This window comes from Manacus vitellinus, unplaced genomic scaffold (assembly GCF_001715985.3).
Source record: "Manacus vitellinus isolate BGI_N305 unplaced genomic scaffold, ASM171598v3 scaffold_40_pilon, whole genome shotgun sequence".
Taxonomy (NCBI): Eukaryota; Metazoa; Chordata; class Aves; order Passeriformes; family Pipridae; genus Manacus; species Manacus vitellinus.
Genome location: NW_021940541.1, coordinates 2201802 through 2226923, shown reverse-complemented (window position 1 = coordinate 2226923; position 25122 = coordinate 2201802). Strand labels below are relative to the sequence as shown.

Sequence of the window (25122 nt, the reverse complement as noted above, 5' to 3'; positions counted from 1 at the left end):
CAGTTGTAAAGCTTTTAAAACCTTTCCAAATGTTTAAATTCCTTTAGTATTTACTCAGTGAGTGTTTCATGGGGTTTGTGCCCATCTTTACAATTCCGTTCCCAAACCAATGTATGAACATGCAGAGGGAATGAGTTTATCGGGTGAGCTGGAGTTTGAAAGGCAGCAAATGGGGCAGCTTTGGGTGCCCATTTAATGCTGGTTTAAACTGTCAGGAAGTCAGTGGGTATCTTTGAAGATGGGATTATTTACCCCTCTGCTCTGCTCTGCTGAGACCCCTCCTGCAGAGCCGCCTCCAGCTCTGGGGTGACTAATTGTGGTCTTCCAGGACCTAAAGGGGCTCCAAGAGAGCTGGAGAGGGACTTTGGACAAGGGCCTGGAGTTACAGGACAAGGGGGAATGATTTAAACTGCCAGAGGGCAGGGTTAGATGGAATATTGGGAAGAAATTCCTCCCTGTGAGGGTGGGGAGGCCCTGGCACAGGTTGCCCAGAGAAGCTGTGGCTGCCCCATCCCTGGAAGTGTCCAAGGCCAGGTTGGACGGGGCTTGGAGCAACCTGGGCTAGTGCAAGGTGTCCCTACCCATGGCAGGGGGGAAAACGAGATGGTCTTTAGGTCCCTTCCAACCCAAACCATTCTGGGATTCTGTGATAGCCAGAATAGGACCCAGAGGTGGCACTTCCATGCTGGACTCGTGGTGCTTGTTTCATGTCAAAACTGAGGCAGCATCAGAAAATGAAATTTTGAAGAAGGAATCTGGCTCATTTTCCTTGCTATTTAAATGCCAAAGGGATGCTTTGCTGGTAGATACTCAATTTCAAGAATTAGTTTGAAAGGCAGAACTTCAAAAATAGGTGGTTTTGGATTGAGGTTTGGACTAGATGACTTTTAAATGTCCCTTACATCCCAGACTGTTCAGTGATTCTGTGACTGCAGTGGCAGGTGGGCTGTGCTTGCTTTGGCTGAGTGTGATTCAGCTCTGAGGTGTTAAACACAGGCACCATTACTGCATTTACTGCTGCTTGCCTTCTGTGTTCTGCATGCTCTGGGCACTGGTTTCCCTTCTCTACATGTCTTTTTCCTTTGCCCTTCCTTTATTTAATATTTTTTTCTAATTTGGGTTTGTGTTTCGTATGTACCAAACACAAATCCTGGTTATCAGCTGCATATCAGCTGCTTCCTTTCTGCAGCCAAGACATGGCAGGGTTGGGGTTTTCCCTTCCAAAAATAGCGTGAGCGGGCTTAGTGTGGACTTTGTGATATCCCCTGTTTGATAGGTTTGTGATATCTCTGTTTTTTGAGAAGAAGATCAGATTGTGCATAAATAGAGCTGCTGTTGTGGGATTTCTCCTGTGCTCTGATAAACAAGATCTTGTCTGTTCTTTGTCAATCACCAGTAGAATTTCAGGTACCTGATGTGCTGGTGAGGGCAAACCACACACTTTGTCTTGCTTTACTTGCTTTACAGGAAGGGGAAAAAGGTGTTTTAAACACGGTTTTGTTCATGGGCCTTCTTACCCTTCATGTCCTGTTTAAAGAGGAAACAATCCAGGGATGAAGAGAATCAAAGTTTGGGAGGGAGCATCACGGGGCAGTTACTGCTCTGCACACACTGCTGTTGGTTCCCTTTTTTTCTTGGGGGTGGCTTTGGTTTTGACACATGTGGGAAGTGGGAACATCCTCACACTGAAGGAAATGCTGATACATTTCCAGGAAGAGCCCTGGGCCAACAGCACCAGGAATGACACTGGGAAGGACCCGTGAGTCAGCCTGGGGGGTGGCAGGGGAAACCCAAGGGGTTGTCAGCAGCCTCCTGGTGATAATCCCCCTCTGTCTCAAGATGAAAGTCATTGTTTCATTATATCTCTAAAAAAAATACCCTTGGGAGGATCTTTCTTGTATGGCCGCGAAGATAAATCTCTGTGGTTTTGGGCCACAGCTCTTGGAGTGGGAGCAGTGGAAAAGTTTCCCTGGCAGTGGCTGCAGTAGAGATCTGGTTTGGAGGATCTGCCTCTTCACTGTGCATTTTTCCCAGGGTTTGGTCATCAATTTTTGAAGAGGCACTGATTAAAAATTTATTTGAGGTCTGTGTTTCAGTCTCCCCTTAAATCCCACTTGGTCTGTAGGCAGGTGTGTTGGCCAAAGATTTTTCAACCTCAGAGTCTACAGTGGCCTAAGCCCAGTTGGAACTTTCTCATACAATTTTCAGGCTACATTTATATCAATGCAGATATTAAAGAAAATGCAGGTAATAAAGAAAGCTGTTTAAAACCACAGATGCAGGGGGTGAAGCTGTTGGTGAGCAACTGCAAGGCTTTGAGAACAGATGTGCCCATGTACAAGAAAGAGGGGGCTTTTTGTGGGGTTTGACCTAATTTACTTGTGAAATGGTAGGAGGAGAGGTGAGATCTTGGGGCAGGGAATTGCCTCAGTCGTGGCAGAGGTTCTCTGCCCTCAGCTAAAGAAATGGAGGCAGTAATTTGACAGGAAGTTGAATGTCTCTTGTGCTGGGTTGGATTGAGGCTTTCAGTTTTTGCTGGGAATCAGTTTTCCAAAGACACCCCAGAAATGTGGTGTGAAGTACATCAGTTCTCTGAAAGGACCATATGGGTGATTTTTTGTGTTGTGTAATGGACTGAGGGAAATTTTAAATCCCTCATGATGCAAACTTGTTGTTTTTCTTCCCTCATGTCATGAGTCTTGATATGGAGCCAAAGAGAACTAACACAAACCCCCTAAATCCCAGAGGGTTCCAGGATACTGAGTCTGAAATTTCTAAGCTCCAGAAGTGTCTTCATTTTGTATGTGGGGGACAAAAGTATGTATTTTTTTTGTTTGTTTGTTTCTCTGTCAGCCCTTGGTTTCCATGCAGAGTTGCTCAACACCCCACAGAAAGTGTTCATCTGTCTCTGGTGATTCATGTTCACCCAGACACTCCTTCCAATAGTGATTTTCTGAAACCCTGCCAAGTCATGGTTTCTGATTACAATTTTGTCATGCCTGTCACTTTTTGTCTTTATACACCACTTAAATGTCAGGTTTTGTGCATTTTATTGCCTTTACTTTCTTTGTATTATTGTGTTGACTTAAGATATCTTCTTTCCTTGGATGTCCCTAGTTTACCTGTGCCTCTAAAGGTGTTTTTTCCATGCCCAGATACCCTCTTTGAGCATCTAGAGAGTTCCCAGCTGCTCACAGGGCACCAACCAACTTATGGTTTTGCAGGAATGAATTCCAGACAGTTGGAATTTCCTTTCTAAAATTTTGCAAGTGTGGTATACTCCTAAATATTTTATAGAATCACAGAATGGTTTGAGTTGGAAGGGACCTTAAAGATGATCTCATCCACCCCCTACCATGGGCAGGGACATTTACCACTGTCCCAAGTTGCTCCAACCTGGCCTTGGACACTTCCAGGGATGGGGCAGCCACAGCTTCTCTGGGCAACCTGTGCCAGGCCCTCAATACCCTCACAGGGAACAGTTTCCTCCTGATATTCCACCTAATCCTGCCTTCAGGCAGCTTTTAAACACTGTAGAAATGGTAAAAGGGAAATAATAAACCACACCAGCAGCAACCGAAGTTGCCTTAATTTTGGGATCGTTGGAATCGTGGCTGTAGGGTTGTGTTTTGTTTCCTGAAGGTTCAGGCTGGAAGTTTTGCTTCCTTAAATAAAACATGGTGGGTTTTTCATGATTTTAATGTGTTATATATTGAATTATTCAGTGGAATTAAAAGGTTACAGAAGCATAATGAAAGTGAGAGAGTCACATACATAAAACACTGTTAACAGAAGGGTGAGACTCAGAGTTTATACCAGATATAGCAAAGATATATTTTTTAATCTCCATTCTGAGTATTTGTTGAACATGTCATTATTCCTACTTGTTTTTATATATAAGTGAATAAAATCTATATGAAAGGTGGCATTCTTGGGTGATTTGTCTCTGGTTGAGAAACAGCTGATGCCCGTAAGGGCACTGCAGCAAACCTTTAATAGGCTTCAAATTCGACTTAAAACCTTATACCTGTTCAACTTTCTCTGAGAACAGGTAAATTCTTTGCTTAACTAATCATTAAAAAAATATATATCCTTGATTTTTCTCAGCAGGATGTGGTTCAGTTCTTAAAAGAGAGAAAAAGGGGGGGGAAAAGAGGAAATGTAAAAGAAAAGTTGAACTTTCAATCTGAGCTTGAAAGTTAAAAGGGGGGGGGAAGAGAAATTGTAAAAAAAAAATAAATTGAACTTTCACTTTGAGCTTTGCCTATAATTTTGATTATTGTGTAGAACCACGGATTATTGATGCTCCAGGCACAATTTCTGTACCAGCTGAGGAAGCCTGTGTCAATATTTCGTGTTGTGTTCGATCCACAGACTCCACCGAAGAGAACAACTTGCACAAGGACCTGCTCACTTCTCTGCTGATTCTGGGCCTGGTTGTCATCATCTTCCTGGTGCTGGTTGGGTATTTTTTCAGGTAGGTTTGGGGGTGGCTGTGCAGGCAGCAGAAGCTCAGCCCCGTCTCGATGTGACCTCACGAGGAAGCGAAAGGCGCGCGGGGAGAGGCAGAACCTGCAGCGCAGACCACGGGCTGCGGCACGGGGAAGATGAACAGAAAGAGTTTCTCTAGAATTACTTGGTGGGTGAAATAATGGTGTGGGGAGAACTCTGGTTGCCTACAGACAGTGTTGCTCAGCTGACCTGGTGTCTGTGTTTCAGGTTCAGGAGACACAGGAAAGCTGTTGTGACCTCCGGGGACAAAAAGATGCCGAACGGGATCTTGGAAGAACAAGGTATGGAGAGATTTGCTTTCAGTTTGTTTGCATGCACACCCCCTCGTTCTCTAGTTCAAAATTATTTACTTATATCTCCTTATATTTATAGTATAAGTTACAGGATTGTTGTTAAAGTGAAGATAGTTTGAAAAAATAGAATCCCAGAATGGTTTGGGTTGGAAGTGACCTTAAAGCTCATCTCATTCCACCCCCCTGCCATGGGCAGGGGTACCTTCCACTAGACCAGGTTACTCCAAGTCCTGTCCAACCTGGCCTTGGAATAGAGATCCATATTTAAATATGTCTATATATAATCTTAACTTTCAGTTTTTTGGTTTTAAATAATATTCACTTCAAGTTGTGATGCAGCAAATGTGTCTTTGTAAATGTTTTTTGGGCTCTTTATAGATGTTTTAGCAGGATGCCAGCTGAGGTCCAGGTTTCTGGCACTGATATTTGTATTTAGAGAAAGAATTGCAGAATTACTTCTTCAAATGGGGAAAAGAGGGGCTTTAACTCTTTGTGAAATTACTGGCTGGTTCCTGAGTGTGAAGTTAAATCAACAGGGTGAAATAGGGCAGCTTTTTAAGCTAATGGCACTAAAATAAAACACTCTGAGAGTTAAAAATGTTTTCCTCTGGCTTTTTAATTGTTCTGGGTTTGTTTCTGTGCCCAGGGAGCCCCCTGGGTGCGTCACTCTGTGGGGCTCAGCTCAAACCCAGCAAACACAGAGGGGCTGGACAAGTTATTTTAACCATAACCAAGAGAAAAATTATAAATTTAATGATAAAAATAATCAATCTGTGTTTTGTGGAAGTTCCACTGGGCTATGTGTGACCTAACAAGTGGGTTAAACAGGGTGGCAGTCAGAGGGAAAGTCAAACCTCTAAATACACCCCTCAGCTTCCTGCTCTACTGGGGCTTGAAATAAGGAGCAACAGCTACACCAGTCTTGGTGCAGAGTTTCTGGTGGCTACCAAGTTTAAAGATAGGGGGTTTTTTTTATTATTTTTGTTTCCCCTTCACAAGTGAAATAATCTCACAGCATCTCTTTGGTGATAGATGCCAAAAGCTGTCCCTGCAGTCCCTGCTCTCTGTCAGCAGAATGAACTTTCTCCTTTTCCAAATAAAACTTGGTCACATTTTAATCCAGTGTAAATACAGAAATCATTCATTTCACCAGATTCTTCTTGATATGATTAAATTCTCAAAGCAACTACTTGGCTTATAATTTGTTTTTTTTATTTCCTTTAAATCAACTTTATCACCAGCTGAAGTCTCACGTGAGAAGTTTGTTTTGGCATCTTCCAGCGTAAAGATGAATTTGTAGTTGGAAATACCTTGGTCTCTGTTGCTCTGGACGTGCCTTTAACATGCACTTCCCTTGTCCTGACAGAACAGCAACGGGTCATGTTGCTCAGCAGGTCTCCCTCAGGCCCGAAGAAGTATTTTCCTATTCCGGTGGAAAATCTGGAGGAGGAAATACGGATACGCTCGGCAGACGAAGGGAAGCTCTTCCGGGAGGAGTTTAATGTGAGTTCTCACACATTGGTTGGGCAGATTGATGGCCAAAAGCTGTGAGGGGGAACCAAAATATCTGCAAATATTAGTATTTCTTCTAAGTGTTTGGTGGTGGTGTCTCAGAGCCTCAGCACTGAGAGTGTGTGGTGCCGTTCACAGGGGCCCTGCCATGTGGGGTGACCCTTTATCTGGGCAAAATCTGGAATTTAACTGCTTTATGATGCTAAATTGGTATTGTATGAACTATTTGACACTTGTGGTAATGTTTAAAGAAGGTGTTTAGTGTTTGCCTGAAAGCTGGAGGAGAGGAACATTGAACATGAACCTCTAGCACTGATTTTCTTGATGGTGGCAGAGGGTTTTTTGGGTGAGTCTGAGTGTTTCACCTCTATGGGAAGTACTTAGAGGAGAACACAGAGTGTGTGGCCTTTAATATCACCCTGGTGAGGTTTGACTTTTTTTTTTCCCCTGCTAATTTGACTTTTTTGCTCTTTGTTATCATCCCCTCACTTCCTTATTTGCAGCTCCTGTGCCCTAACACAGTTTCTATGAAGGAGCTCAAATTTTAGGGTTTCCCTTTAAACTGTTGCCTTGGTCTGTATTTTCTACCCACAACCTGAGCTGCAGCCACATGTGGTCGTGCAGATGACTTGTACCTCAAGTCTGTGGTGACCTGGGCCACTTCCTATGGAGAAATACAATGGGACAAGTCTGCATTTGGGGCCTTTTCCATACTTTCCATTATTTCTTTTCACTATTCCTTTTCATTTTCCTCCACAGCAGAAGCAAGTTGTTCAGAGCAGTAGCTTAAATGTCAAGCAGGGATTTGTGAAAGCACATGTTGATTAGACAGGCTGTTGAGTTACCTCCTTAATTGGGAGCATATTTATATCTGCAATTTGTTTGATGATATCTTTAAAACACATAATTTTCCCTTATCAGAGAGGGAGCATTGTGGAGATATTTATCAAAGCTGACAAAATGAATGCGAAAACTATCTTGACAAGGTGTGTACTGGTGGATTTTGACTCTCCTGATTAATTTGCTCAGCAGTTCAGAGTGAAACAAACCATCAGTTTTAATTTTTAAGCGCTGTTTTACTTGGATCATTTTCTGCCCCGTGCTGTGAGTTTGTGAGATTGTCTGCACACAAAAAAACTGGGGTCTGCTCCTTGTAAAGGATTGGTGGTACATGAAGTTTTCTTGATGCTTGATGTGGGTTTTTTTTCTCCCTGCTGGAATGGATATATGAGCTGTTTGCTCAAGCCTGAGAGGGGAAGGAAGGTGGAAAGACAGATGGATATCAGAGTGATTGATGTTGTAGCATAAAGCAGGAAGACTGACACACAGAGGTTTGTTCTGCAGCACTGGAAGGAAAGGGGCTGATAAATCAAGACCCTTCAGCAGAGACATGTGTGTGATGACCCCTCCTGCAGAGCATCCCCCAGCACACAGCACTCACATGCTCCTGGACTCAGCTCCATCCTCCCACTTGCTGAGGTCACACCTGGATCTGCCCCATGAGGCCACAGCTACCAAATCCTACAAGTTTTCCAGAGTCTTCCCCTTTGCAACAATCCTTTTGGTGGGAGCAGCTGAGCTGTGGTGGAGCCTGACTGGCCCAGGTTGCCCAGAGAAGCTGTGGCTTCCCCATCCCTGGAAGTGTCCAAGACCGGGTTGGATGGGGCTTGGAGCAACCTGGTCTAGTGGAAGGTGTCCCTGCCCATGGTAGGGGGTGGGACTGGATGGTCTTTAAGGTCCCTTCCAACCCAAACCATTCTGTAATTCTGTGATCCTGTGCTGAGGATACACCAGGGATCTCTGCCCACGGTGGTTTTTGCTTCACATGGCCTGATGCAACACATCAAGGGGTCAGGCATCTCTAGGAATGCAGATTCAGGGTCTCCAGTGTGAATTTGAAGCATATTGGCAAGTCCTGTGAGCCAGCAGTGGCCTGGGATGTGCACCAGCCAAAAAAGTTTGGTGCCAAGTGATTTTATTTTTCTTTTTTTTGTAAGAGTAAAGTAAGTGCTGATAGATGAAGACGTGCAGGAGGCAGAAAGGATTTTTGAGGACAGTTCTCTTAGATTTATGTACCTAATGGTGTTCTCGAGTACCTTTGAATTTGTCCTTAAAGCCTGAATTACCCTTAAGAGGCACATTGCACTCCTTGTACACCAACCAAAATAGCAGAGGCTCCTGCTACTCTCAGTTGCTTCCTTTTTTGTTATGTGATTCCTTTGTGCATGTTGGGCACTGGGAAGAGTGTGTTCTTTCTTCACAGGAACGAAAGGAAACAATGTAAATAAAACCCCATTCCTTTCTGTAAGGCCCCTTACCTCTGTTTGTCATCCCTAATGGAGCATGAGCTGGATGTTGGAAGTTTGGCATGAGTGGCTTATTGCCTTGATTTTCTGAGATTAATTACTGGAAAACTTCCTGTAAGAATTTGCTGTTGAAATTTTAATTTTTACTCGATTAAGAAATCCCTGTGGCTCATTTAGTGGAAAATAAAGAAGAAGATTGTGCTGGGTTGAGCCTCTCAGAAGCTTCAGTGAGATTTTCTGGTTCCTGGGAAGTGGGGGCAGATCACAGTGTGGTGCAGCAGATGACCCAGTGCCACCAGGACTCAGTTCCTCGTGACTGGGGGGTGATGGAGAGGACGTGGTGAGGTGCAACCTCAATGAATCATATCCTGCACGAAGGGTGGGAGCTGGAACTGGGCTGTGCCCTGGAACTGGGGTTCACCACCCACCCTGGAGCTTCCTATGGAGATGGCAGGGCCTTGCAGGGGTCAGAAGCAGGGGATGGAGAGATAATTTTGCCCAAGATAATTACTTCTCATCCATTTTTCATATAAAGATGCAGAACTTCTGTGACTGTTTGTTGGGAATTTGTTGCCTGACTTTATTTGAAGAAATCATATTTAAAGAGATAATTATTTCATAGAATCAGTGGTTTGGGTTAGAAGGGATCTTAAAGATCATCTAGTTCCAAACTGTTCCATGGGCAGGGACATCTTCCACTACTTGTTTTCATACAAAACTTAAGTTTCTGTGGTTTATAAATCATAAATGTATTTCAATCAGCAAAATAGTCTAATTATATACCACGGTCTTCATTCAAACAAGGAATTAAGCAGTTTGCTAAAAACAGCTTTCTTTCTCAAGCCTTTTTTAACCTTTTCTCTTCTTTCTTTTACATTCACAGGTTTAAGTGACATAAAAAAAAAAACAAACAGAAAAAACCAACAACCCAAACCCACAAATGCACATTGCTGTTTCCTCTGTGGTGGTGAAGTCCTCCCCACACCCCCTCTTATCCTATGTCACCCTGGCAACACCATTGCTGTTTTCAAGGGGGAATTCCAAGCCCTGCCCTCTGCCAGCCAAGCAGGGATGATTTGAGCTGTACCATCGCTCACCACTTTTTCCCCTTGCCCTGTGTGACTCAAGCTGGGTGGTGGGAGGTGGAAGAGTGGGAGAAGGTGGTTGTGCATTCCCAAACCACTGGGATTTTACCTTGGTGGGATCCACATTCTGACACTGAGGTTTTAGGAGTTCAGTAGAAGGATCTTAATGAAATTCAGTTCTGGTTTGGTCCATTTGCAGTGGTGGCATCTCAGCAGCTTCTGCTGTGGTGATGAAGCTTCATCTTGGGCATTTCCTTGTTTTCATCTTCACCCTCTACCTCCCTTTTTATTTTTGTTTAGTTTGATTGCTCTCCAAGACTGTTTTTGTTGTGTGTTTTTTTTAAGCCTGACTAAATTTATCTGCACTCTTAGATCTTGCTGATGACTTGCAGAATTCCACTCTTGCTCCTGCAGCATTAAAAAAAAAAAAACAAAAAAAAAAATCACAATTTATTTTTTCCTCTCCCTTTCAGCCAGAGTTGAGCCTTCACCTGTGGCCCTGAGCAAGATGTTTGATATTTAATGTTCTTAGCAGTGAATATTAACAATCAAGCTCTATTTCTGTTGTTGAACCAACTGTTGTTGTGGGTCGTGGTGCTGTGAGTCACTGTGGACAGATGGCAGCTTCAGGCAGCAGCTCAGAGTTGAACAATTTTCTGAAGAACTGTGATCTCTGGTGGAAACAAATTTACTTATTTTTCCAAAGCTTCTGAGCTCATTTTCTGTAGTGAAATCTGACAGGGTGTATCTTCCTGTTATAGAGTGATTAAAGTTATTGGAGGAAAAAAAGTTGAAATATGTTTAATTCTGTTGGATGCGAGGAAAAGTGTGAAAATGCAGATTTTCCCTACCCTGTGAGCAGTCAAGAATTAGTTGTTTTCTAACACACTGACTTCTGTATCTTTTTGGGTTTTTTCAGTCATTAACATCTGGATATGTGCAGGGAACATTTGAAATGGCAAACAAAGAAGAAAACAGGGAGAAGAACAGATATCCCAACATCCTGCCATGTAAGACATTCCCTTTTCTTTTAAATGAGACAATTAATTTGACACTGAGCAGGCTGGCTGTAGTGGGTTTTGCTGAAAATATTCAATCAATAACAATTTTGCTGGTCACAAATGCTCTTCATACATTGTATGTGTCCAACCTGTCTGGTTTGTGACATGTCTCTAGTAGTGGTTTAGGAACTCTGTGCTTATCCAGGCCTCCTGCTTGCAAAGAAATAACATATTTCAGAGTGATTAACCTGCTTGTTTTCTTTCAGATGATCATTCCAGAGTGATTTTGACCCAAATTGATGGAGTCCCAGCTTCAGACTACATTAATGCATCATATATAGATGTAAGCTGACATTTGCCACTGCAAACTTTGTGACCTAAATAAGTATTTCTCTGCTAATGCGTGTTGCCATTCCATTTTTTAACTGATATTTATTTCCACAGGGTTATAAAGAAAAGAATAAATTCATAGCAGCACAAGGTAACTTATTCTCGTTTCTCTGTTCTGTACATTTTAGAGCTGAAGTTTCATTTTAGACGTGTTTTAAAGGTTATTTTCAGCTGCAAGAAGTGGTCAAATATGAGGTTGGATTTAGAGGTCACAGTTGAAGTTCAGCTGAAGTGTGTGTGAGGTGACCCAGTGCCTTTAGACCTGCAGATACTGCTCTGAGCAGAGGCTCATCTTCTCCCCCCCGCCAAAATTGATGTCTCCTGACAATACATTCTGTCTAAGCAATCCTGCCACGGAAATCAGCATTTCCACAGGAATTCTTGTGCTGTATTTAATCATAAATGTGGGTAACTTTGTCACACTCACAATTCCAGACACAAAGCAAGAGCTGCCTCAGCCTCTCAAAATACTCCTGCACAATGAGCAGCTCCCAGACAGGGGTTTGTTGTGGTCACAGGTAACGTGGACCTTGCCATGGGGAAAGTTGCAAGTAGAAATCCTAAATGCTGCTCCTGCCATTGCCTACTTAAAAGATTAAGTAATATTTAAGACTGAATACTTGGAGCCCCTTCCAGTGCCTAAAGGGGCTCCAAGAGAGCTGGAGAGGGACTTGGGACAAGGGCCTGGAGGGACAGGACAAGGGGGAATGGCTTCCCACTGCCAGAGGGCAGGGTTAGATGGGATATTGGGAAGGAATTCTTCCCTGTGAGGGTGGTGAGGCCCTGGCCCAGGTTGCCCAGAGAAGCTGTGGCTGCCCCATCCCTGGAAGTGCCCAAGGCCAGGTTGGACAGGGCTTGGAGCAACCTGGGCTAGTGGAAGGTGTCCCTGCCCATGGCAGGGGGTGAAACTGGATGAGCTTTAAGGTCCCTTCCAAACCATTCTGTGATTCTATGAATAATATTTTAAGGGAGGGGAGATCTGCTAGAAGTGTAGGCTTGGGGGGCATATGATTGTGTGAAATAAAATATGGGAGTTTTTAAGGAATATGTGGTATGTTCAAAACCTGTGCAGGGTGTAGCAAACACAGGCACCCAGGATGGAGGTATTGTGAATTAAATAAGTATTTCTCTGATCTGCTGGTCTCCATTACCCCTCTTGAGCATTGCTGTGTTCTGTCTGCAGGGCCTAAGCAAGAAACAGTCAATGACTTCTGGAGGATGATATGGGAGCAGAAGTCAGCCATTATTGTCATGTTAACCAACCTGAAAGAAAGAAAAGAGGTAAAGAGCTTTCAGTTTGCTCTGGGTTGTCCCTGTGTGCTCCAGAATAAGTTGGGGCTGCTCAGGCTCTGGCCAGTTGCATCTCTGACCACTTCCTTCTCTGGTCCCTGCCAGCACAGCTGAGTTTCTACTCTAAAAATGTAGTTTTGATTTCTAAAATACAAACTTCTATCAGTTGTTCTCAAGGAAGAAGTTCTGATGGCTCATTGTGTCCTGCATAGCCCAGAGCCAAAGGAAGATTTCTGTGGTTTTATCCCAGCCTAAGGCTGCACTTGTGGGTGGGTCTGGTTGTGAATGAAGATAAAAACCCCATGCATTTTCAAAATTCTTTCTGGCACATCCACAAAACAACTAAATATTAAAGCTACTTCATTGTGAGAGTGATCTTCTTCCTTCCTGTCCCCCATTCCTCCTCTGTTACATGGGCATTCCTTGTTTGCCTCTTCTCAATTCTACTTTTGCTTTATTTTCCTGCACTTTTACTGCTGCTTGATGAAGCTCAGACATCAAAGGCAACCCATAAGGGCCCATTCCCAGTGTAAGCAGCCAGAACTGTTAATTCTGGATGTTCCTCATGACTCCAAATGACTGCCCAGAGAAGCTGTGGCTGCCCCATCCCTGGAAGTGTCCAAGGCCAGGTTGGATGGGGCTTGGAGCAACCTGGGCTAGTGGAAGGTGTCCCTGCCCAGGGCAGGGGGTGGAATGAGATGGTCTTTAAGGTCCCTTCCAACCCAAAGCAGCCTGTGCTTCAGTGATTCTATGAAATAAGGTATGCTCTGCATTTCTCACTGACTGAATTAAAGCTTGAAAATGGAGTCAAAACATCGCAGTCCCACACATTTGGACACCCCCTCACAAAGCAGCCAAACTGAAACAAAAGCTGTGTAGGTCTGGCTAGGTTAAAAAACAACTTCAAAGCTGTTCTCACCTTCTCTGCAGAAATTTAATCAGTAGCACCAGCAAGGTGTTAAAGCTGCCTTGTGCCAGATGAGAAACCCCGATATCCGTATTGATACACCGTGTTCTCAGATAACTCCCTTTTTTTTTATTTAAGCATGACCAGCAGTGAAAGCAAACTCAGCGTTACAAAACTCACTGTGGTTTTCGTGCAGGAAAAATGTTACCAGTATTGGCCTGACCAGGGGTGCTGGACTTATGGGAACATCCGTGTGTCCGTGGAGGATTGCATAGTGCTGGTGGACTACACCATCCGCAAGTTCTGCGTGCAGTCGGTGAGGAGCAGCCCCGCTCTGGGGGCTTCTTTTTAATCTTTGGAGAAAACTGGTACAATTTCAAATATTTGCTGCCAAGAAATTCAGGACGTGGATTAAATATATTTGCCAGTGGAGGAAGACGTGGTGCCTCTCCGGAGCGGGGCCTGCCTGTGTAACATCCGCGCGATTCATGGATTGCAAGAGGTTCTGCTGGATTTTTGTCACCGAAGGCCGTAGAAAGTCATGCCTTGTGACTGCCAGGAGGGAGCACAGGAGCAGGGACTTGACTTTTTTTTTTTTTGGGGGGGGTGAATTGCACAGATAAATAAGTGAGCAAATTTGGGTGTTTGGGGTAGGTATTCGTTGGCCAATGTCAGCCAGCATTGCAGCTTGATTTTTGTTCTATCTGTGATCTCTAGCACAAGTTAAAGCTTTAGATCCCGACAGAGGTGGTGGGAATGGCTCTGCTCTTGTCCACAGTGTGTGGCCTCACTAGGGATCAGTTTAGGCAGCAGTTGGGTATTGAAGGTGCAGCACTTCTTTCATTTTTCCTACTTAATCTGTCCAAAGCTGGCATTTGGCATCTTACAGCCGTGCAAATCCCAAATATTTAGACTGAATTTTGTGAGTTTTGGCTGAGGCTGCTAAAAAAAGTGTTATGAGGATTTTATGGGTGAAAAAGAACTTCACATTAGATGCATTATTAACATAAATGGTGATTCTTACTCTTTGGAGTCCTATCCTGGGATTATTCCAGTTTTCACTGCTAAGATGCATTAATAAGATGTGGTAATTTTACAAAATGTTTCTTTTTACATGTACTGTAAACTTCTAATCCTCAAATCAGGCTTGAAGTGTTGCAGGAATTAAAATCATAAATAACCAGGGCAGTTTGTGTCTAAATCTTTGCATGAAAAATGAGATGTCCAACCGTGTCTGTGTGTTCCTGCAGCTTCATGATGGTTGTAAAGCTCCAAGGCTTGTCACACAGCTTCACTTCACCAGCTGGCCAGATTTTGGGGTGCCTTTCACACCTATTGGGATGCTGAAATTCCTGAAAAAAGTCAAAGCATTGAATCCTGCCCATGCTGGACCAATTGTGGTTCACTGTAGGTATGTATGTGCTCCTCAAGGCATTCTCATAGCTTAGTCTGGAGTTATATATATATATATATATTTGTTAGGTATAGATATATTTATTTGCATATTTATATTATTTATTTACGTATTTATATTAAAGGCTAATAATATGCTGAGCTTTTTGAGAGAAAAGGGTATAAACAACTTCAAAAGATCTGTCTTTGCTGTCACTTCCATGCTCAAACAGAAGTTGTTGTTTTGTTGTTTGTGGGGTTTTTAAATCCATAAGTGATATCCATTGTTTGGTACAAGTATGTTCCTTGTCAGAAAAACAGACTCATAATACAAATTTGTGACCTTTGCCACTAAATACTCCTCTGGGAATTCATCCCCCACTTCTCCCACAGTAGAATTACAGTTTCCTATGTAAATTAGCCATTGAATAACTAAAAAGTTTGGAATAAAGACTTCATTCAAGAGACTTAAATGTTGCAATTTTAAGAATGTGCTACATGTGAATACAGAACATATTCCCCCTCACACACACAGGTCCTGCTGTCAAAGGCTTGTGCTAAACTATTGAAATCTTGTCTCAATGAAACCAAACCCAAACTCCAAATCAGTTTTAAGGCAATAATTGCAATCTCTATAGCAACTGTAAGCTCACAAATGAGCAAGAAGTATCTTTTCAGGAGCAATTATTGTAATGAGTTTAGAATGAAAAGAAAAGAAGAGCAGCTTTGTCTTTCAGGGTCTTGTTTTTAAGGAAAAAAGGTTGTAGATTCATGTATTTGTCTTTTTGTTTTTCTTCCTTGTGTCAGACATCTAGAAATACTTCCTTGAAAGAGATTGTTTGTCCTGACCAAGCCAGTGTTGATGTTTGGTTTACATCCAGTTCTTGCCTTGCTGGGGTTCACCTTCTCTCTCAGGTGTCATAAATAAGAGTCTTGAAGAAAATCATTCAGTGGAAAAATCAGATTTTAGTTGTCTCTCAGTCTTTCCTTTGAGAAACCCACTGTATTTTTATAGGCCTTTACTATGTGTAGAGATGCATTTTGGGCTTGAGCTTTATTTGTCATCGGCAGGAAACGCTGTACTTGGCTTAATGAGCAGGAGTAGAGACAAAGTAAAGGAAAATATAAAATATCTTAATTAAAATCTGCAGAGAGTTAAATATAATGGGCCAAGAGAGCACAGTGTGAGCTGTGTCAGTGCTGGGGCCTCAGCTTATGTCAGAAATAAAGGAGGAGAGAGGTGACACTTAATTTCCGTCGGAGCTCAGGATATGACACCGTTGAATTGTTGGGAAAAGGAAAGGGAAGCCCATCAGGAGTGAGTAACCATCCATTTTTAGTGAGCTTTTAGAAAAATATTACCCAGCCAGCGTGACAAAACCAGCTCCATCAAAATCTCGTGGAACTTAATAAAGCACTAATTTGGCATTTGTAAGGAAAGAAGTGAAAACAAGGGCAGAGGGTGGCAGGATTTTCTGACAATTTTTTTATTCCATAAGTTTTTAGAAATAATTTTCTTTTCCGTGAGCAGATGAGGATTAGCTGAGTAAGGGATACCCTGGAGGAGGTTAAGGATGGATAAAATCAGGGAAATTCTGAGACAAATGTCAAGGTTGGTGAAATTCCCAGCTTTAGGAGGGATATGCAAAGATGGAATTCAGAGCTGGTCCGAAAGAAGGGAACAAGGGGATGGAGCAAGGATGTGTAAAAAGGGATTGTGGCTGTAAAGGGAAGGGAAGTGATGGAGCTGAGTGTGGGGCTGAGGGGGGTGAGAGCTCCCAGGAATGAGCAATGGAGGAAAAATGTGAACTGGACATGGGTGACCCATACTCAGAGTGGTTCCCAGGATGTTTCAGGAAGAGGAAAAAGTCTATAAACTGGGAGTCGAAGAGTAGGACATGAGGGGCACTCGTCCTTGGTGTCAGAGGTCAAACATGAATGGAAGGAAGCAGCAGAGGTGGAGCCTTGGCCACTGTGGGGTGGTCCATGGCCAGTGGCTGGAGGGACCAAGTGGGACCAGAGGGTGGGAGCACTGGACTGAGACTGGCAGGAGTGAGCACAGTCTGCCAAATGGATGATTAAATCCAAAGGGGTTTGGAGGCAGAAAGTTTTGGTGAAAATTTGGTGAAGCTCCATGGTGAAGCTCCTTAGATCCACTGGTGTCCATCATCCCTCCAGCCCTCTGGAACAGTGGGGCTTGGGGGCTTTGATTTCACGTGGTGTTTACTGTTAAAAGTGTGTGTGACAGGAGAACTAAGTTGTATTATGAACACAGTATTTTTTTTTTCCTGGTGGTATTTAAAACCTAATGTTTCCTTGCTGAAAACTTCTCTGTGTCTTTGAGCTGGGGATGGGGGGAGACGTTTTTATCCTGTTCCTGGAGGTGTTTGTGGCCATTCCAGCAAAATAAACTTACTAAAGGTCAAAGGAGAGTTATTAATGCCTAGCACAGGATGCCATGCCCTTTTCCTCTGGAAGGAAGAGCTGAAAGTCGCCGGAGTTGAGTAATTTCTAATGATTGCGCTCCCTCTCGTGGCTGCGAAGGATATAAAACCCAAAAAGTGTTTTGAGATGGCAGTGTTGGGGAATTTGGAACTAAAAATTAGGGGGGAAAAAAAATTAAACTTTCACCTTTGACCATCTATAATAATTCAGTCTATCAGATTTTTTTTCCAAAGGTGTTTTTAAACATAATTCTGATGTCGTTAAGCCTGAGGTGGGAAGAGGGGAGTTTTTGTGTTAAAAAAATTCACCCTTTTCTTTTTATTAATTTTCGTTTTGTTACTGTCATTGTTGAAACGAAAAATGGAGAGGTTTATATTGGGTATTAAGAAAAATTCCTGCATGGAAAGGGTTGTCCAGCTCTGGCACAGCTGCCCAGAGCAGTGGTGGAGTCCCCATCCCTGGAGGGATTTAAAAGCCATGTAGATGTGGCACTTGGGGACATGGGTTAGTGGTGGCCTTGGCAGTGCTGGGGGAATGGTTGGACTTGATGGTTTTAGAGGGCTTTTCCAACCCTAAACGTTCCATGATTCTATGAAATTTCACATTTCCCAGTGACTATTTCAGTTTGGCCTGAGCTCGAGTTCTACCCGTAGAACTTAGTGCTGTAGCAATTCCGGCAGGGGGGTGATTCCAGAGGTTTCTGTGCTCTGTCCCCCCCAGCGCTGGCGTGGGACGCACGGGCACCTTCATAGTCATCGACGCCATCATCGACATGATGCACGCGGAGCACAAGGTGGACGTGTTCGAGTTCGTGTCCAGGATCCGCAACCAGCGGCCACAGATGGTCCAGACCGACGTGAGTGGGCTTTAATTACAGCTTTTTGTGGTCAGAGAGGAAGATGCTTCTGTATTTCCACTCCAGAATGTCCTGTGCTGTTGCATGCCTGGGTAAGGCCAGGTTGGATGGGGCTTGGAGCAACCTGGGCTAGTGGAAGGTGTGTCCCTGCCCATGGCAGGGATGGAACTGGATAATCTTTAAGCTCCCTTCCAACCCAAACCGTTCCAGGATTCTGTGAACTGGTTTAGGTTGGATGTTAGGAAGAAATGCTTCCCTGTGGGTGAGGCCCTGGCACAGGTTACCCAGAGAAGCTGTGGCTGCCCCATCTCTGGAAGTGTCCAAGGCCAGGTTGGAGCAAGCTGGGCTAGTGGAAGGTGTCCCTGCCCGTGGCAGGGGGTGGAACTGGATGGACTGTAAGGTCCCTTCCAGCTGAAACCATTTGATGGTTTTATGATTTTTAAATGAGATAGGTAAGGCCCAGAATTCCTGGTTTCATCCCTGCTTTGCTGTATCCTCACCTGCCTCTCTGTCCCTCCCAGATGCAATACTCCTTCATTTATCAAGCCTTACTCGAGTACTACCTCTATGGGGACACAGAGCTCGACGTGTCATCCCTAGAAAAACACCTCCAGACATCCCACAATGCGGCCCCAAACCTGGTCAAATTGGGGCTGGAGGAAGAATTCAAAGTAAGTATGGAAGTCCTTTGCCACAGGATTCTAAGATTTAAACCAAAAAGATAAAAGTGTCACCTTAAAGGTCCATAAAAGGGAACAAGTTGTTCTTTTGGGGTTGCTGTGAATGGTCCTGTGGAGTGGATGAATGGGGCCCTTGCTGAACATCCTGTTTTGGGAATGCTCATTCAGAGCTGTGTTGTTGTACAGGCCTCTTCCTATTTGTTTTTTGTTTGTTTGGAAAGGAAAAGTGGAGTGATTCTCTGGGTCTGGTCTGGAGGCCAGATCAGATAATGCTGGAAGAGGAAACTGGATTACGTGTGTCTAATTTGCATCTCAGTGGGATTGTTAACTCAGAGGTGGCTGACAGGGAGAATTGCAGGGAATTTTGCTGAATGTCCAGACTGTCAGGAAGGTAAATAAATAAAAAAGGCATTCATATTTAGTGGAGAACCCCAAATGCAGAAAAGAACCACACTGGCTGTGTCTGATCATTGTTAAAATAGATTTTAGTGTCCTGAGGGAATAATTAGAATTTTTTATGACTTTGGTCATCCTAAAATATTTATTCTCCATAAAGGTCTAAAGTATTAAATGACATCTAGATGTTAACTGGAGTTATCTCTTTACTTTGAAGGATTAATTTAATCAGTAATTGGGAACTGGGAAAAGGAAATGACATAAAAACAAGTCTGGTGATAGAGCAACAAGTTCAGAAATCAACAGTATTGGTCTTTCTAGGGAAGGAAGCAAAGCATCATTTCCTATTTTTTTTTTTTCAAAATTTCCAAGTTTTTACTGGGAAGAGTGCAAACAGAAAACAGCATTTAGTTGTTCAGGAGCACTGAGCCCACCTGCACCAGTCAAGAGTAGAGTCATTTTTAACCAGTGTGAAAGTCCTGACATAAAATCTATTGAACACAGAATTCCAGAGTAGCTGAAAAGAGATTTTTTGGAGAGTAGAGGTTTCTTTTTAATACTTTGTTGCCAGTACTTGAGGTTCTTCTGGACTTGAGATCTGCTTCTGAAACACAGTGCCCATCAAATACATGCTGAAAAATCTACTTGCAACTTGAAAAGTAAATTAGTTTTAATTTAAATTGAATTTCTGTTGGATAGTTGCTGAAATGCAGGTGTGTAACTGATCACTTTTTGGTGAGTCCCAGCCCAGCAGAGGCAGTTTGTTGTTGTGTTTAATATATATATATTACTATTATTATTTATATGTACTATAAAATAATCACTAGGGCAAGAGCAGTGTTTGTCTTCTCTGTCCTGGGAATGCTGTCAGCATAAACTGAATAAATAATAAGGAACATTGGTCCATTCATTAGCAAAAGCTTGACTAAATTGTATATTAGGTAGAAGTGTTTCCCTAGGAGGGTGGTGGGGCCCTGGCACAGGTTGCCCAGAGAAGCTGTGGCTGCCCCATCCCTGGAAGTGTCCAAGGCCAGGTTGGACAGGGCTTGGAGCAACCTGTGCTAATGGAAGGTGTCCCTGCCCATGGCAGGGGGTGGAACCAGAAGAACTTTAATGTCCTTCCAACCTAAACCATTCCATGTTTTTATGACTATTATCCTTTCTTAATTTTTATAGACAGGACAATGAGGTGGCTTTTGTGAAAAGTCAGTGTCCCTTTGACTGTGTCACTGTTTTATACCCAGTAAAGACACTTTAAAGCCTTCTGAGTGCAGATTATGGTGAGTGGGACCCACTTCTATTCCAAGGAGTTTTCATCCTGGTCTGCATTTTATTCCAGAAGTTAACAAACGTTCGGATCATGAAAGAGAACATGAGAACTGGGAATCTTCCAGCAAATATGAAGAAAGCAAGAGTCATCCAGATCATCCCGTGTAAGAGGCCAACTTTTATATACAGAAACAAGTGCTGTAAATGCCTGGTTATCCCAAGGCTGTTGTGACTACACCCTGTGTCTGTATGTTGGCAACATATCAGAGCACAGCTCTCCTTATAAAATATATCCTTATATATCATTATACAAAGTGAAATACTCTCATAAAGCACCTGCAAACAATTTAATGAATTGATTTTTACTTCATTGATATAAAATCTGTTACAATCAGGTATTTTGGATTAAATAATTCAGCAGTTTCACCTTTTAAACCAACCTATTTTCTGTGGGATTCTTTGCATATTCTTTGTGAAATTCCAAAATACTTGAAAAATGAAAATTTCAGAGGAAAAGTTTTGCAGGTTTTGTTCTTTCACATGCAGTTGGCAAAAGTAAGACTAGACCTGTCTTTTTTTTTCCCCTCAGATGATTTTAACAGAGTGATTCTGTCAATGAAAAGAGGGCAAGAATATACAGACTACATCAATGCTTCCTTCATAGATGTATGTATAAACCATTTCTGTGTAATTAAATTTTAAATCTGATATTTTTCTGTTACTGATAAGTCTTTTTAGAGACACAATTGACTTGGCTTATGAAGAACATGAGCTTTTTTTGGTTGGGTTTGGCTTATGGGAGTTTTCAAGTCCATTCCTCATCTGGTGTTTCCAATTTCAGTTTAAATGGTTGTGTGATCTAAACATTATCCTTGTTGTAAGATTTATAAATGAAAGCTTTTATTAAATTCTGACAAACAGGCAATGAAACAAATTAGCTACACAGCTGACATCCAACTGTTCCATTATGTGCTTCAGGTTAACAAGTGTAAATATTTGCTCTTCTGAGAAACAGAAAAGTCTGTATTTAGCACAGGGAAAGGCTGTCACAGTGTTTGGGAGCCAGGGTTTACCTGGGCAGGCCTGGATTAATTCCAAGCTTTCTTCCCAGCTGCCTGTTGGAACCTGGGCAACCCAGGATTGTGTCTTGTTTTTATTTCAATATGGGAATTAGTCATTAAGCAGTAAAACCCCATTATCAGCTGAGGACAATGGATGATCCAGTCAGTATGGAAATAAGGAAGGGCTGGATGTGGCACTCAGTCATGGTCTAGTTGGCATAGTGGTGTTGGGTCATAGGTTTGACTTGATGATCTGAGGTCTTGTCCAACCTAACTGATTCTGTGATTTTGTGAAATGAAACTGTATCTTAAAATTGAGTTAAAAGTTAATTCTATAGAAAAGCCTGACAGCTGCTGCTGTGATAATGTCATTGTGAAACCTTTTCAGTTCCCTCTTCTTGCAGAATTTCATCTCTTCAGCCATGACCGTAAAAATTCACCTCAGGATTGTGAATTTAGGGGTGTTTTTAGAATCACAGATCATTTAGGTTGGAAAAGCCCTCTGAGATCATCAGATCCAACCATTCCCCAGCACTACCAAGGCCACCACTAACCAATGTGCCCAAGTGCCACATTCACATGGCTTTTAAATCCCTCCAGGGTGGGGACTCCACCCCTGCCCTGGGCAGTGACAACCCTTTCTTGTGGGGAAATTTTCCCAGATCTCCAATCTAAACCTCCCTTGGCACAACTGGAGGCTGTTTCCTCTCATCCTGTCCCTTGTTCCGTGGGAGAAGCCCCCATTTAAGTGGTGATCTCCCTCTGCCCATCAGCTCTGTCCCTCTTCCCTTGTCCCCTCCCATCCCAACTCGTGCTCTCGGTCTCTCCCTGCAGGGCTATCGCCAGAAGGATTATTTCATTGCCACCCAGGGCCCTCTTCCACACACAGTGGAGGATTTCTGGAGGATGGTATGGGAGTGGAAGTGCCACACCATTGTGATGCTCACAGAGGTCCAGGAGAGGGAGCAGGTATGTGTCCCATGTCCCACAGCTCAGCTCTTCTTGTTCTCACCTGCAAAACATGACCATTAATATCAGATAAAATATTTGTTGCCTACAAATTCCAGCAATACAAGGCTGTGTTTTTTTTTCCTTTCCAAAAATGAGCACTTGTTTCACTATTTGGTGTGGGCCAGCGTTGCTGCTTTTGCTTGAATTTTTAGAAAACCCACCAAAACTACCAAATATTACAGTTTTTAAAAGCTTTGAGTTCACATTAAAGGATGCCTGACATGAAATACTGGTTTGGGATTTGGGAAGAAGCTGGACAAAGCTTTTGTATAAACCTTCCTCCTGGTTGTGCCAGTATAAGCTCCAGTGGCTCATTCTGAGCCTCTCCTTGTACATCAGTAATTAATGAAGAGATTTCTGCCTATCTCTGTGTGCTGCAGGTTGAAGATTCCGGGTTCAACACTGCATCCAGGGTGTTCTAGTGCTGAGAAATCCTTTTGCTTGGTGATTTTGTGAGATTTTTAACAACACTGTATTGCTTTCAGGAGTTATATATGTTTTAAAGCAACATTTGCCATCTGTGCCTCCTGAGCCCTTTTCATCTCAATGGCTTATGTTACAGAAACATTTTATTACTTACTAATAGTTATTAGTGCTTGCAATACTGTTACATGAACAGTTTAGAGCAGTGCTGGATGTCACCTCCTATGTCAGAGATTTGTGACAATGTAGAGAACTGGGAAAAAATTCAAGGAATGTTTACAATCCTCTGGATTTTGCAGGAAAAATGTTGCCAGTACTGGCCATCGGAGGGCTCTGTGACTCACGGAGAGATCACCGTGGAAATCAAGAGTGACAGCCTGTTAGATGCCATCAGTGTGAGGGACTTCCTGGTCACCTACAGTCAGGTAATCTTTTTAAAATTCCAGGAGGTTGTTTTTCCATTTCAAGGTATTTACAAATATGATTTTGTATCTTAAATTTGGGGATTTTTATCTAAGCCTAAATGTGATTAATCTGACATTAAGAGGAAGCTTAAATGAAACATTTTTGCTTAAAGCAAAATCAAAAATTCTATTCAGTAAAGCAGGTGTTGATCAAAATGGCATATGAGTTTAGGGAGGGGTTTAATTGTTTTGTTGTGGCTGTTATTCCCAGATTTTCTACTGTCTCCCACATAGGTGTAAAGGAAAATTTGATTCAAGATTTTTCATAGAATCACAGACTGGTTTGGGTTGGAAGGGACCTTAAAACTCATCCTGTGGGCAGGGACACCTTCCAGTATCCCAGCTTGTTCCAAGCCCCATTCATCCTGGCCTTGGACACTTCCAGGGATGGGGCAGCCACACCTTCTCTGGGCAACCTGTGTGTGCTTTTAGTGTGCCTTTAATCAAGACAAGGCCAATAACTGTGAAATTTCAAAGTGTTGTGCAAAGCTGAGTCCATGATTTGGGTTGTTTCAGCAGCACTTTGGATTTGGCCTGTACAGAAGGAAAGTCTTCAACTGCTCCTACTCGGGATGAACAATCTCTCAGTTGAAACAGAGGAAACAGCTCTGCAAATCCAAAGGAAAATTTTAGAGGGAACTTATGAGCAGAGTGGTTGGGGGATTTAAAAACAGCCCTGTCAGGTCTGCACAACCAGGATAGAGCCATGGAACATTAAGGTTGCAAATAAGATCATCAAGTCCATCAAGGTCCATGATATATTATGGATCAGGTTGCAAATACTGTAGCAGTGCAGAATTTGTATAGAAGTTGAAGGAGTGTGTTTATTTGGAGCTAAAAAATGGCTAAATGTGGTGTTTTCCTGTCCACAAATGTGGTGTTTTCCTGCCCACAGGGTAACCAGGAGAAGCAGAGCAGACTCGTCCGACAGTTCCACTTCCATGGGTGGCCAGAAATCGGGATTCCTGCGGAAGGGAAGGGGATGATCGACCTCATTGCAGCCGTGCAGAAGCAGCAGCAGCAAACAGGGAATCACCCCATCACTGTGCACTGCAGGTAAGTCCCCTCTGGGCTTCAGTAACTTGGGGTTTGGACTTGAACTTGGGGTTGTTAAACTCTGAGATTGTGCTCAAATGTTCTGTGCAGGGGAAAATGCTGTTGTATTTTACAAACTGTCAGGAGAATAAAATAGATCCCTAATCTAAGCTCAAGGAAAATGTGCTCCTGTCCTTGAGAGCAGAGAGAAAACAATATTTTAATAATAACTAATGCTGATTGGAAGCTTGATTATTACTTGGGACATGATAACATGTGTTTGTCCTATGTCAGATTTTCACTGTTTGTTTTTTTGGGGTTTTCTTAATTGTATACTTTTATTGCACCTTTTTTTGCCTGCCTTTTTGAAAGGTATAACTTGTGCTTTTCATCTGTGTTTTTTTTCAAATTATATTTTTCAGAGCGTGGGGTTTTTATCAGTCTTAAAATTTGTCTTTGCTCTTTCCGTAGTAGATCTGCTGATTTAAAAACAAAAAATAGCAGTAAAAGTGGGATAATGCCATTTCCTCATTCAGAAATCGTACTTTGCTTTTAATTTTTTTTAAATTTTATAAATCAATAAAGCTTTTTCTGTTTTCTGGTCAAGACAAAGTCAAGTTGACAGTAAACAGGGACAGGCTCAGTAGAGTTTCAGGGCCCTAAAGATCATGACACAAAAAAAATCTTGTGTTGTCTCTGATTGCCCCAGAAATGGATTATTTAATTTGTTCTAAATTCTGGCCTTTTAAATCTTTTTCTCTCGGGCATGTTGTACAAGATAAACTGACTTTCCT

General features: G+C 42.7%; 1 protein-coding gene across 4 annotated transcripts in view; it reads left to right on the top strand.

Moving 5' to 3' along the window:
• The window catches only part of PTPRE (protein tyrosine phosphatase receptor type E), an 85862-nt gene that overhangs the window by 54937 nt on the left and 5803 nt on the right, over window positions 1–25122 (top strand). For all 4 annotated transcript variants that reach the window (XM_029962023.1, XM_029962022.1, XM_018078514.3 and 1 more), the window contains exons 3-18: window positions 4375–4477; window positions 4720–4793; window positions 6172–6308; window positions 10628–10718; window positions 10976–11052; window positions 11154–11190; window positions 12283–12380; window positions 13493–13612; window positions 14547–14707; window positions 17854–17989; window positions 18511–18660; window positions 20405–20498; window positions 20924–21000; window positions 22230–22364; window positions 23129–23254; window positions 24189–24349. In XM_029962023.1, the coding sequence (XP_029817883.1) occupies window positions 4375–4477; window positions 4720–4793; window positions 6172–6308; window positions 10628–10718; window positions 10976–11052; window positions 11154–11190; window positions 12283–12380; window positions 13493–13612; window positions 14547–14707; window positions 17854–17989; window positions 18511–18660; window positions 20405–20498; window positions 20924–21000; window positions 22230–22364; window positions 23129–23254; window positions 24189–24349 (1777 nt within the window). The remainder of the gene's footprint in view (window positions 1–4374; window positions 4478–4719; window positions 4794–6171; window positions 6309–10627; window positions 10719–10975; window positions 11053–11153; window positions 11191–12282; window positions 12381–13492; window positions 13613–14546; window positions 14708–17853; window positions 17990–18510; window positions 18661–20404; window positions 20499–20923; window positions 21001–22229; window positions 22365–23128; window positions 23255–24188; window positions 24350–25122) is intronic.